This window comes from Panthera onca, chromosome C1 (genome assembly GCF_046562875.1).
Source record: "Panthera onca isolate mPanOnc1 chromosome C1, mPanOnc1 haplotype 2, whole genome shotgun sequence".
Lineage (NCBI taxonomy): Eukaryota > Metazoa > Chordata > Mammalia > Carnivora > Felidae > Panthera > Panthera onca.
This window is the reverse complement of record NC_138346.1, coordinates 220,858,959-220,872,659: the sequence shown is the minus strand read 5'-3', so window position 1 is coordinate 220,872,659 and position 13,701 is coordinate 220,858,959. Positions and strand designations below refer to the sequence as shown.

Here is a 13,701-nt window from a genome sequence, read left to right as displayed (position 1 = left end):
GCCGTTACGCGCCCCCTAGACCCGCTCCGCGCGCACTCTGTCAGTCCCCCAGTGCTCCGGGTCGCTTCTGTCGTGGGCCCCCGCCGCCTCCTCTGGAACCGCCTTGCGGCCCGGGGCGCGCGCAAGCGTCAGCGCACGGCTCTCCTCAAAACCCTTACAAGTTTAACATTTAGGTGAAGTTACGAAGCACTTGGGGAGAGGACCCGTGAAGGACCCGCGGGAGAGCAAGTTGACTAGGTCCTCGGGTCGGTTTGGAGGCGCTGCGGGCTCGAGATTTAGGGTCACGGTGTAACAGACTAGGGAACCCCCTTTGTTATTCTCCAGCCCTGTCCACCGCCTGGATCCGGGTTTAGAGTGGGCAGGGAGTTGGTGTTTTCTAGGGGAGCACGACAAAGGGGGGGGGGGCAAGCGGAGGGCGATGCTCCCCCGTGGGAGCCGCACCGGGTAAGAGGAGGAATCAGGCCATGCAAGGGTGGCGACAGTGGAGGGGCACTCTGCGTTGACTTGGAGATCCCCCTGGAGTGGAACAGCTGTGGTAGTGGGGTGCCTGGAGCTGTCGACGTGGGGGTGGCGGCTTTTTGAACTGGGTATTCGAAAGGCTAGGTGTGACCGTAGGCACGGTGGAAGAGAGGCTTCCTTTGGAGAGGACGTGTGAAACTCAGAAGCCAGATGGTCAGGGACCACCGTCACCGATACTGAAGTATCCTATCCTTGCTCATGCTGTCTGCAGGGAGAACAGAAGCTGAGAACCCGGCCCCTAGACTCTCAGGACTGCTGGACATAGTTGGGGTGAGGGAGGACCGGGCAGAGGGCAGCAAGGAAGCATTTACTTGGAAGAACTTGAGGGTTTGGGGTGCCTGGGTGGCTCAGTCGGTTAAGCATCTGACTTCGGCTCAGGTCATGATCTGGCAGTCCGTGAGTTCCAGTCCCGCGTCGGGCTGCGTGCTGACAGCTCGTAGCCTGCAGCCTGCTTCGAGTTCTGTGTCTCCCTCTCTCTCTGCCCCTCCCCTGCTCATGCTGTGTTTCTCTCCCCCTCTGTCTCTCTCTCTCTCAAAAATAAAATGGGTGGGGCGCCTGGGTGCCTCAGTCGGTGAAGCGTCAGACTTCGGCTCAGGTCATGATCTGGCAGTCCGTGAGTTCGAATCGCGCGTCGGGCTCTGTGCTGCCAGCTCAGAGCCTGGAGCCTGCTTTGGATTCTGTGTCTCCCTCTCTCTCTGCCCCTCCCCTGCTTATGCTCTGTCTCACTCTCAAAAATGAATAAATGTTTTTAAAAATTAAAAAAAAAAAAGAACTTGGGGGTTTGAGGGATGAATGAGGAGGAATGAGGACACTTTACCCACCTGCTGTCTACTTACTTGAACGTATGCAGAACATAAGAAGGACACACACCAAAATGTTAAAAGTGAGGTGGCAGGTATTTATGGGTGGTAGGATTAAGGGTGCTTTGAATGTCCTTTATATTTTTTTGAATTCTTTGATTCAGTTTTGTTATGATGAACATGTACTTTCTTTTACATTCACAACAAATTCGAGAGTTATTTACATTTTAAAGACCAAACTCCTCAGTGGCTTCCCTAGCGTGCTCAGAACCTACTAACCGGAATTCAAAGACTTGGTCTGACAGTAGCCAGCTCTCTTACGTCCTTCTTCCTGCTCCCTGTTTAGAACTCAGTGGCCCAACAACTAAACAACAACAACCACCTGCTTGTCTCATGCCTTATATACCTCTGCATATACCACCCCCCAAATTCAAGTCTTAGTCCACGGACTGAGATTCAGATAAATGTCACCAACTTGAAGAAACGTTAGTCCCCACTCCCCCCACCTTCTCTCATCGGCCATTCTGCGCTCCCAACACCACATTCAACTAGTTCTTGGTGACTCTGAACGTTGTTTTTAGCACTCTCTGCTCTGCCCACCACATTCACAGACTCAGCTCTAAAGAGCTAAGACCTCTGTTTCCAGCTGAGATGGCTTTTTTCTTCACATCGAGCTGTTGTCCCTATTGGCACTTGCTGAGTGCCTGTAGGGGAGATGTTGCATGTATCAATAGTGGGTCATTCTTATTTTTTATTTTTTTTTAACGTTTATTTTTGACACAGAGAGAGACAGAGCATGAACGGGGGAGGGACAGAGAGAGAGGGAGGGAGACACAGAATCGGAAGCAGGCTCCAGGCTCCGAGCCGTCAGCCCAGAGCCCGACGCGGGGCTCGAACTCACGGACCGCGAGATCGTGACCTGGCTGAAGTCGGCCGCTCAACCGACCGAGCCACCCAGGCGCCCCTGGGTCATTCTCATTACGGGGCAGTATTCCATTGAGTGTGTGGGCCACACTTTATCCATCTGCTGACATTTGGGTTTTCACTTTTTAGCTGTTACAGATAAAGCTGCTTTGAACATGCATAGGTGAGCCTTTGTATGGACATAGTCTTTTATTTCTCCTGGGTTAATACCTAGGAGTAGGATGATTAGGTCAGATGTTTGTATATTTAACTTTCTAAGAAACTGCCAGATTGTTTTCAAAGTGGATGTACTATTTTCCGTCCCCACCAGTAGTGTTGGAGTTACCTTGCCAACACTTGATATGATCAGTCTTTTTAGTGTTAGACATTTTAATAGGTGGTATCTCAGGGTATGGTAATGTAGTCTTAATGTGTATCTACTTAATGACGAATGAAATTGAGCATATTTTAACGTGCTTGTTGGCCAGCTCTACATCTTTGGTGAAGTGCCTAAATCATTTATACATTTATCATCATGTTACATTTCAAGCTCTATATGTTTATACGTATATATACACACATATGCCAGATATGTAATTTATAAATATTTTCTCCCTCGGGGCGCTGGGGTGGCTCAGCTGGTCGTGTCTGACTCTTGATTTCAGCTCAGGTCATGATCTCACGGTTTGTGGGATTGAGCCCCGAGTCAGGTTCTGCGCTGACAGTGCGGAACCTGCTTAGGATTCTCTCTCTATCCCTGTCCTTCCCCTGCTTGTGCTCGCTCTCAAAATGAACATTTAAAAATAAATATTTTCTCCTTTCATCAATGTCTTTTGAAGGACAAAAGTTCTGAAGCTTGATAAACTATGCTTATCAATTTGTTCTTTTATGGTTTGTGTTGAAATATCTATATGAAAAATACACTGGGTGGAATTAATGGTAGATTGGACATTACAGAAGACAAAGTTAGTGAAATTGAAGACATACAAGGAGAAACTATAATTGAAACCAAAGAAAGGATAAAAACAAACCGCATCAGTGAGCTGCACAGCGACGTCAGGCAGCATGTGTGTGTGTGTGACTGAATCGCAGGAAGCAGGCCTGCGCTCTGGCTGGTTGGTAGAGGCTCCTGGCGCTGCTTGAACTCTAGAAGTTTGCCCTCTGATCCTTTTTGTTGGTTCTTTGGCTGGCCTCATAATTCCCTCACGCATGCTGGTCTGTACTAAGCTATAGATCTACGCGTCCTCTTTCTTCTTCAGGGTTTTGCCCTTTGAACTTACAACCCTGAGATCAAGAGTTGCATGCTATACCGACCGAGCCAGCCAGGCGCCCTAGGAAAGTATTCTTGTAGTATCTGGGTGGGCAAGGACCGCTTAAGAGCACGATTGAGGATTTGCATGGAAACGTCGTGATTGTATTGCACCTACCCGTGTTCTCCCGAGGGGTGAGGACACTAGGAATCGTATGCGGCAGAGAAGCCGTCAGACGTCTGTGCATACTGCAACATGACGAATCTCAGACGCGGAAGTGGGTAAAGAGTAAAGATCAACAGCACAACTTGGAGGTAAATTAAAAAGCAGATTATCTGAGGACACGCGAGAGTGCTTGCTAACGAGGGAAGAAGGGAATGGGCGTGGAAGAATTTGTGGGACTAGAATCCAAATTGAGCAGGACAGAGATGCCGGGGTCAACGGATGAGAAAGTCCAGATAAAAGTGGACGGGGCACAGTGCCTCGATGGCTCAGTCGGTTCAGCGTCCGACCCTTGGTTTCGGCTCAGGTCGTGATCCCAGGGTCATGGGATCGAGCCTGGTGTCTGGCTCCGTGCTGAGCGTGGAGCTTGATTCTCTCTCTCCCCCTGTGCCCCGCCCCCCCAAAATGGACAAGGGGAAAGAAAAGGCGGATCCCAGATTCTGTGAGGCCACGTGTTGAACAGTGTTAACACACTCGGGAAGTCAGGAAAGCTATCTCAGCCCACCCACACTCAGCGAGGAGCCTGAGGAAACCAGTCTCGGTCCTACATGACCAACAGAACAGAGTGGCAGTTGAATCCCAGGAAGACTTACCGCGAGAAAAGCAGAGACCAAGAAGCACAGTGACATCCCTACAGATAAAGGAAGCGTGGCAGAAAAAGCCGAGTCCAGAAAACATGAAAATCTTAACTGCCTAGGTTATCAAAGCTAAACAGAAAATGACAAGTGAGGAACGAAATGGGTGCAGCAGAGAGGTGTGGCGAGTCTGGGGAGGCTCTGGGTGTCAGGGTCCCCGGCCTCCATAGACCCAGGCTGAAGGGGCCAAACTGCTGGTCCCCCCAAGCCGGGGTCCTCGGCAGCTCCCGACTGTCCCTGAAAACCAGATCCACCAGCCCTGACCTCCAATCCTGAGATGACCAGGGAAGTGCCAGCGCCACAATGTGCCCGTCAAGAGACTTTCCCTCTATCGCCTTTCATCCTGTCTGCCGCCTCGTGTGTACCTTCCCCCCCCACCCCGCCCCCAGCTGAGCAGCCTCCGAGAGTAGGACATCCTCACGGGGGCCAGCGCTGAGGAAACCTGGCGGCTCCCGTGAGGCCTGACGCCTGAACGGCCTCCCAGCGCCCGAGGAACCCGGGCCCCGGGGCGAGCCGCTGCTGCCCGGGCCGCGTCCCGCGTCGTGCAGTCGCTGCAGGGGCCGCAGAGCCAGGCCCCCAGGGGCACTCAGCGCGTGTTCACAGAATGACGGTGGGCCACTCCCGCCCGCTAAGCAAGAAGTAAAGGCCGTGAACCAGCTTTGGCGACTGAGCAGGGGATGAGGAGTTCTGCTTTGCACACAGAAGGCATCGTAATGGGAGTTTCAAGAAGGGCCGCGTGTCTACATTTTGCGTGCGGTTCGGCTGGGGACGTGGCCCCGGGGGTCTCGGCCCAGAGGGCGCTCCAAGTGGGCGCGGACAGCGAGGCGAGCCTTGAAACAAGCCTGTGAATTAGGTTCTGTGACGGTCTCTATTTTATAGATGAGGAAACCAAGGCTCTGAAGGGCCGCACGGCTGTTAGACGGCACGGCCAGGACGACAGCCAGGCAGCCCTTCGGCGTTTCGGGACCAGAGCGGTTACTTACGTTCCACGTCAGAAAGTCAGAAGCTTAAGTATCTCCGGGCACTCGCGAGACTGGCAGTCTCGACCGGCAAGTGAGGCATCTGGACCCCACCTGCAGGACACAGGGAAGCCGTGCAGATTACAGGAGGGTGGCGTGTCTGCCCACTGGCCGGTCGGAACTGGAGCGGCCGCAAGGAGAGCAGAGGCCACACGAGAGGGAAAGGGAGAGAGACAGAAGGGGGCAGGAGCGGGAGTCTCCTCCAGGAGATGGTGGGGGGGAGGGGAGGGGGCGCCCTGGACACGGTACACCGGTCAGTCTTTCAGGCGGACGGGGTGATGCCAGGTGGGGTAGGAGCCCGAGTGTCCCCTGCGCCCCTGGAAGGACGGTGGGGCCAGGTGGGAAGGGGGCACTCGTGAGGATGACGGTGAGCTCAGAAGCAGGGGCGCTCCACCCAGACACCGGCTCCGGGGCAGCCCCCAGGCCGAGGCTCGCCGACCGGACCGCGCCGACCGGACCGCGCCGGGGCAGGGCCGCTCGCCTCTGCAAACCCACAGCCGGACTCCAGTCCTTCAAGGAGCCCCTGGAGTGAAACCGTATGGAGCAGAAGGCTGCAGGTCAGTGCTGACCAGCCTGGCCAGGCGGCGCAAGGGACCCGCTTGTGGCTCCGGCTGGTATGAGCTGGAACCCACAAAGGGGCCCCAAACCAGGTGGAGCGCCAAGGAAGGGGGAGAGCGGGATGAGGGCAGGCCTCACAAAGCCTCCCAGTGGCTCCAGTCCCGGAACCCAACTGCACCCAGGAGCTGAGGGCAGACGCCAGGCTTCTTCAGACCAGAGCTGCCGAGGGCTCCCGCCTCTACCCTGTCGAAGACGCCCAAGCACACGACCGGTGGGGGGCGGTGGGGGGGGTGGTGCTGCAGCAGGCAAAGGGCCCCCAGGAAGTCAGAATGAAAGCTTCTAGAGGCAGAACCCACTCCTGCCCCAGCTGTCTAGACAGACGCATCACCGCACCCTGCCCCCTCCACAGGGATGAGTCACTCCTCACAGCCTGGCCCGCCCCCAGCTGGTTTTGATCTTCAGGGTCACAGCCAGCTCCAGCATCTCAAGGACAGCCAAGGAGGGGGAGGGCTCTTGGGAGGATGGGTGGTGATCCAGTGCTCGTTCCACTTGGGGCCCCCAGGCCCCCCTCTCCCCGGCTCTAGCGCTGCGTGGGGAGGCCCAGGCTGGGGAGAGGACCCTCCTGGAGCCGCATTCGCACACGTCACGGCTCAACTGGGTCACCCGTGAGGCTGGACTACTTCCAAGTGTAGACAGTGCCATACCCACCTCCCCCCCAAATACCACAGGCCCAGGAGATACTTTTTCAGCCCCAAATTGGAAGGGCAGGGTGCCCTGGAACTGGGAGGAGAAGCCACCTCTTCCCCTCACCCTGCACCCTTCCCTCCCTCCTCCCCAGTAAGCACACAAGACAGTGGTTTTGGTCTAAAATGATGGACGTTTAGACATTGACGCCAGGCTTGCACCTGACCAGCGCCATGCCAAGGGCAGGCAGAGCAAAGACAGAGAGGTAGGGAGCGGGCACTGTGGGGGCACCAGCCAGGACCTGGGGTGAGGGCGGGGAGGGGTTGGCCACAGTGACTCCAGAAGCGCCAGGTCCAGGATGGGGTCACAGTCAGGGGCTCCTGGAGAGCTAAGCGAGCTTTACCCCTCCTGGGGATGCCCGGTGCCCAACTCAGGAAGCAACCTTGGCCAGGGGGTTCACGTCTTCCCAGAAAGGGGCAGGGCCGGCCTTCCATCCACCGTGGGCAGCGGCATCACCAGCCAAGTCCTTGGCTCTTGACTGCCAACCCAGGGAAGGGGTGGGGCGGTGCTGTCCATCATGCTGTGGTCCAGGCTTGGGACCCAGACCACAGAGGCAAGTCCTGCTGGGCGAGGCCGGCCTCCCTTCTTCTGCCCTCTGGATACAACGCCGTCCTTTCCAACCAGACCCCTCTTTCCAGCCACTTGCCCTCACTCACCACGTAAAGCCCTCGACAGAGGCAGTACCCACAAAAGAGAATGAGGGGCAGCCCTGGAGAGCCGCCAGCTTCACACAAGATAAGAGGACACTCATCCCTGGACGTGGCAATGAAAGGCTGGGCCTGCCTGCTGCTACATCATGGTTCCGGCGTGTCAGACACCAGAGTAGGAAGACAACACAGGACAACGCTCACCCACACTTGAGGCTCCTGCGAAGCTTGAAGGGGGGGGGGGAAGTTCCCCAGGGGGCCCCGGCCGGAAGCACACACAAGCCGGCCAGTACCAGGGCCACCGGACACCCTCAGACAGCACAGGACGGGTGGTTGGCTTCCGCAGTGGGCCAGAGACACTAAGGCACGAAGCTAATCTAAGCCCACTGGGGTGAGATGGGGAGAGGACAGGCTCCAAGGGACCTCGTCGAGCCAGCAAAGCACACAGTGACCAAGCGATGACGACAGCCTGTTCCTTTTCCAACTTGGCACAGGCTGGAGGTGCAGGGTGATGACCCGGGGGTGCCAATGGCTCTTGCTAGAAGGGGCTGTATGTCCTGGTGGCCCCTATAAAGGCCTCTGGAAAGCAGGGAGAGCCCTGGACGAGGCTGGCACCCCTGCGCAGGCCCAAGGGTCAGTCCCGAGTTGGAGTCTGGGAGGCAGAGGCCGGGCTAGGAAGGTCGTGCGATGACTCCAAGGCCCTACCGGTCTCCGGTGGGCCCCGCGTGAAGATCCTAAGGAGGGAGCAGGAGCGACGAGTGGGGAGCGGGCGCCCATCTCGAGGAGGCAGAGCCCCGGTGGGCCGCCCGGAGCTTCAGGGCTGCCTGCGCAGGCCGGGGCGCCCAAAAGCCGGGTGCATGAGGTTCTCGGTGATGTAGGCCACGAGCAGGCAGATGACCACCAGCATGACGCAGATGGAGCCGCCCACCGCCGTCATGGCCACCACGATCTCCCGCATGCCGGCCGGCTCGGCAGCGAACTCCACGCACTCGGCGGGCCCGGCGGGCTCCGGGGCGGCGGCCGCGGCGGCGGCGGCGGCGGCGGGCTCGGCGCGCAGCGGCAGCGGCTGCAGGCACAGGCGGTAGCGCACGCCGTCGTGCACGTCGGGCAGCAGGTAGTCTCGGCAGGAGGCGCCGAGCAGCACGCGCTCGCACGGGAAGCGCGTGTAGGCGCCGCGCCACGAGCAGTTGAGCGCGAAGGCGCGCACGCGGCGCGCCTCGGCCGGCGCCAGGCGCCACTGCAGCAGCACGCTGCGGTTGCGCAGGACGCTGGCGCGCAGCGAGCGGCCGGCCGAGGCGTGCGCCGCGCAGCCGGGCGCCTGGCAGCGGAAGCCGCGCGCGGGGCTGCGGAAGCACAGGCGCCCGCCGCCCGCCTCGGGGCCCTCGGGCAGCACCTTGTAGGGGCACCAGGGCGCGTCGGCCGCCGGCTCCCAGCCCGGCGGCGTCGGGGCGGCGGCGGCGGCGCGGGGCGGCGGCGCGCAGGCGGCCAGCAGCAGCAGCAGCGGCGGGGCGCGCATCCTGCGGCTGGGCGGCGCGGCGGGGCGCGGGCTCGCGGGCTCACGGGCGCGGCGGAGGGTCACGCGGGCCGCGCCGCCGCCGCTCCCCGCGCTCCCCGCGCTCCCCGCGCTCCCCGGCGCGCCGCGCCCTCCGCCGCCGCCGCCGCCGCCCGCTCCGACCCGCCCCCGCGCCCCGTGCGCGCTCGGACCCGGCGTGGCGGCGGGGGCGGGGCCGCCCCACGCCCCACCCCCCTTAACCCTCGCGGGCCCGCGGCCCCCGGAGGGTGGATCGCCGAGGGGAGGGGGTGGCCAGCGCGGCTTGGAGATCCCGGCCCCGCGCGTGGGGCGGGGTGAGATGCGACGGGCCCCGCGCGCGCGCGCGCGCGCGGTCCACGCCGCCTGTCCCTTCTTTTGTCGCCGTGTGAGCGGCTCTCCGCCCGTTCCTCGCCCCCTCTAGGCCTCTCCGAAGGCTCTCTGGGGACCGGGGTGGGGGGCACGGGGCGGGTAGTGGTGGCCTCCGAGAGCCGCTCTTCGACCGCCCTTGGCAGTGCCTCCGGACAGGGAGAGGAGGCAGCGCCGTGGAACGCTGAGGAGTCCGGGTCACTCTGCCCTAGGCTGCCCCATTCCCCAGATACGCGGTGGGGACCCAGGGTAAGGGTCGGCCTGCAGTGACGAGGAGGGGCCTAAGAGGACACTTGACTTCACCGGGTTAGAGACAAGGCAGCGCCCACGCAGGAGGGGCACCGGAGAGACGAGGATTCCTTTGATGAAAACTTGAATGGAGCTTCTCATCAAAGAGCATCCCCTGCTCTAATCAGTCCTCTACTTCTCTCTTCCCTTCACACGCATGGCCCTGGGCTAGCCCCTCTCCCTCCATGCCCTGAGGAGGGGGTCAGGGCTGGGCAAAGGGAACAGCCCCCAACAAGTTCACCTGGCGCATCCCCGGGGAAGGAGGGACACATACCTTCTCCTACTCTTGTCTTTAGGACCAGCCCAAGACAGCAGCCCCTCAGGGCTGTCCCTGCCTAGAGGACCCGGTTCTCAGGACACCCCTCCAGGGCTGGGGGTCCGCCTGACCTGAAGGGACCTGAAGCAGAAACACGTCAGGTGCAGGGGACATGTCTCTGTCTGAGGGGCTACTCTGCCCTGGGAAGGGAGGTGACAAGAAGTCCCTGGCAACTGTCTCATGGACCCTGTGTTCCCTGTAGCACCTCCCACGTGCTGTTTTCACCTGGGGGAGAGAGGAGGGACTATGTGGGCTGCAGCACTCACAGAATCCTTGCTCCCCACATCCCACCCCCAGCCTTAATAATTCCTGGTCATCCCAGAAAGTCCTAGGGCAGCGCTAGATCTCAAGGCCTCTACCAAAACCTGAGGCCGAGGGTCAGAAGCCCTGTACCCGGCATGCCTCATTACCAGCCTGGAGGACCCTGATCCCAACACCAGGCCCCTCCAGCTGGTTGGGACCCTGCAAGGGTCTCCCTAGGCCTCTACACCTCGTGGGGAAGGGTTGTGGGTAGATTTGGGGAGGGGTACTTGTTGGCATGGAGGGCCCTGGGCTCGGACTGCCCCAGCTCGGTGGGGGACTTGAGCGCTTCCACAGGGAAGCAGAAAGTGATGATGATTTAGGAACTTCTGTGTCCCTACCCCGAGCTCCTGGGGCTGAGGTTTCCCATGGAAGCCTGAAGCTCCTGCAGTCACTTTGCCCCAGGCGACAGTGTGGGGGTGGGGGAGGCCCCATTCTCTCCAGTGGCCCAAATCTCCACTACTGTGGCATCTCTGGGCCTGAGGACCTACGGGTAGCCAATCTGCCAGTCCACCCCACGGAGAAGAGCCAGGCAGAAATAGGAGGGCCGTTCAGCATTTTGCAAAGTGGCGAGGTGGAGATCTGGTTAGATCCAGCCTGATGTCTCTCTGGGGACTCTGGTGCCCGTGACCTGAGCCTGTTCTGAGGCTGGGGGCTCACCACTGCAGAGCTTTTCCTGGTCAGGGCAACTCCTGGCCGGGTGGAAGGGTTGACCATGAGGCTGAAGGCTCTGCTGTCCCCCCACGTGGGCATTTGCTCCGTCCAGGGCATCCTGCCTGCTGTGGGCAAAGAGCGAGTGAGGGAGGGGAGACCTGTGCCCACGTGTCCCTGTGTGAGTTCTGTTGAGATGCAGCAGGATTGGGGAGGGCAGGCTTGAGAAAGGCTTTCTTCCCATGTGAAGTTCTGGGCCCTGGAAGCAAAGGAACTGTCCCCAGAGACCACAAGGGACACCCCCCCAACCAGCCTACACCCCACATCAACCTCCACACCCACCTCCATGGCTGCCCCTGCCAATGGCCAGCAGAATAGCTACTGTACTCTTCCTGACACCCAGTCCCAGGGCGTGGCTCTGTGTTGCCACCAGCCACAGCCTGAGGGGAAAGTGGAAGGATTGGGGCCCTTTCCTCTGGCCCCCCAGAGGCAGTCCATCTGTGATCCCGGATCCACCTGTCCTGAGAACTTCCAATGAGAACCCCCTTCAGCCGCCCCCTGCCCAGAAATATAAGGGCTAATGGGGATTGTGGGAGCATCTGGGCCTGTTGTAATCTCTGCTCCATTAAGGGGAGGGGAGGAGGAGGTCGAGGGTCAGCACTCTCCCTCCCCAGGTAGCTGAGTGCGGCTCCGGTGGCCTCCCTGCCAGCAGAAAAGGCACGTGGGCAGGACCCGTGCACATCCATCAGCTTAGCCCGCCTGCCTCCCGTGCACAAACCACGTGTCCCATCGCTCAAAGTCCCCCCCCCCCGACAAAAGCACACACATACACACACACCAGCTTTCCTTTCACCAATCTCTTTCAGGACCCCCAGAGGTGGGGTGGGGTGGGCTGGAAAAGGTGGCCCCCACTTCTGCCTGGGGTCACCTTCTTGGGCAGGCTCGTGGGAAACCAGGGGAAGGAGCCTGGGCTCTGCAGGCACGGAGGCTGGCCACTGGGGTGCAGCCAGGCTGAAGTGAGAGAGACGCCAACTGAAGCTGAAACCCCGGTGGTGCCCACCTGCCCCCCCCTTCCGACTTCCAGGAGTAGTGACCCCTCATTTCTCTTTGGGAACCTCCTTTCTCTGTCCTCACCCTCCCTCCCCCGCCCACGGGCTGGCGGGGCACCCGGGGCCTGGTCTCTCAGACGATGATCCCCTTGGCCTCGAGGCCTTTGCCGAAGGGCGCGGGAAGGGGCATTTGCTCCGCTGGAGGGGACGGACTGCCAGCTGCTGCAGCCCTAATGAGGTGTGGGAAGAGCTGGTCTGAGAACGAAGCCGACCCCTGAGAAGTGCAAGCAACCTGGACAGACTCTTTGCTCCGAGTCTCTGGATCCAGCCTTGCCCGAGGCTAGGAGTCCCCCGAACTTCAAGGCCACTGGAGCCAGGAAAACTCCTGCCTAAACATCGACACACCTATTTTCTAACTGTGCACCTCGGAGTCCCCTGGATGCGTGACCTGGAGGTCCTAAGCGGGCCCTGCCAACCTCACCGACTTCACCTCCTCCTCCTCCACGGACCCCTTCTCTTTCCTAGGACCCCCAGGTCATTCTTTCGGCCTCACGGCTCCTCCCTGCAGATCTGAGCATCTCTGCCCGGGCCCATCTCCCACACCCCGGCTGGGTCCAGAGGGGCCTCAGAGGCAGCACGGTGGGTAGCGGGTCCCGCGGTCCCTTGCCTCCAGCTGTGCCTGGGGGGCCTAGACACAGCCCTGGGACCGAGCTCCTGGTGAGGGGTCAGTGTGAGGCACCAGGGGCCGGCAAGGCAAGGTGGGGACCACAGCCTGGGGCTGTGACCAAGAACCGGGGAACCGCTTCTGTGACAGGAACACGTGGTTTCCCAGGCCTCCTGTGGAGTCAGGAGGGACTTGACTTGGGGAAGTTCAGCTGGGCCTTCGGGAGGGAGGGAGGGAGGGCGGCAGGCCTCTGTTCAGCTCCCGCAGTTCCGGCTCAGGGCTGCCCTTTTGCACACGCGCACTTCTCCATCTGAAGTGCCACACTCCAGTGGCCATCTGTTTATATTTTGCACAGATTTCCCATCGTTTCATTGAGGGCTTTCAAGTGCCGGAACCCACCTTGTTACTGAAAACAGGACTCTGCTTTCCTAATTGTTGGTTTATTTCATCATTTGATTTTTTTTTTTTTTTTTTTTTTTTTTTTGCTTGCAGTGGCAAAACCTGACTCACATATACAACATTATAAAAGTATGGTGAACCTTGTCCTACGGCCCAGCCAGCCACCGTGGTCAGCAATGCGTGTTTCCCTCCACAGGCGGTTAGCGTGTCAGCAGATAAGGGTGTGCAGGCCCCTGTTTACAGTCGTAGCATACTAAATGCTCTCTCCTCTTGCCTTCTCTCCTTGATGATATGTCTTTGAGATGCACGCAGGAGCTACGTGACAGCGCCCTGTGGATGGCAAGCTGCTTCCGTGGTTTGATACCGTCCACACTGCCGCACACGCAGCTCTAGAACGGACGCCATGTGCACCTGCGCCAAGATGCCCTGGAAGCAATGGAACTAACTGGGCTTCAGGACCCCGAGCGAGCGCGTCACGCCTGCTCCGGGAGGGGGCGCAGTGCTGGGTATCGCCACCTTCCGGCCGTGCGGAGTACTGCACAGGCGCCAGGACGTGGGGCCCAGCAGCCTCCCCCTTTTGGAAGTGTCCCGGGTGTGTGTGTGTGTGTGTGTTGGGTGGGGTGGGGTGGGGTCTTGACTTTAAAAAACTACAGGAACCTTCACTTAAAATTTTTTTTTCTGTCCTTTTTGTGTCCTTGACCCATTTCCTCTCCATCTTCCCAATTTGTGTCGCCCCAGCCTTTTATCTGTAAGGTTAAGTTGCAAACACCTCTCCCAGTTTGTGGCCTTTTGGATCTGCTTGTAACGGTTCCACCAGGCAAAAATGCTTTATGTGTATGT

The 13,701-nt window shown here is 59.4% G+C and overlaps 1 protein-coding gene across 1 annotated transcript; it reads right to left on the bottom strand.

The window, feature by feature from the left end:
* Positions 1 to 6,763: 6,763 nt before the first annotated feature.
* On the bottom strand, positions 6,764 to 9,669 carry FNDC10 (fibronectin type III domain containing 10). The gene has a single exon (XM_060625679.3). It carries the CDS (start codon positions 8,811 to 8,813, stop codon positions 8,112 to 8,114), a length of 702 nt encoding a protein of 233 aa, XP_060481662.2. The 5' UTR covers positions 8,814 to 9,669; the 3' UTR covers positions 6,764 to 8,111.
* Positions 9,670 to 13,701: the final 4,032 nt, after the last annotated feature.

Bases quoted from the DNA above. Each gene is read 5' to 3' on its own strand.
- FNDC10 (XM_060625679.3), bottom strand. From the start codon at position 8,813: ATGCGCGCCCCGCCGCTGCTGCTGCTGCTGGCCGCCTGCGCGCCGCCG.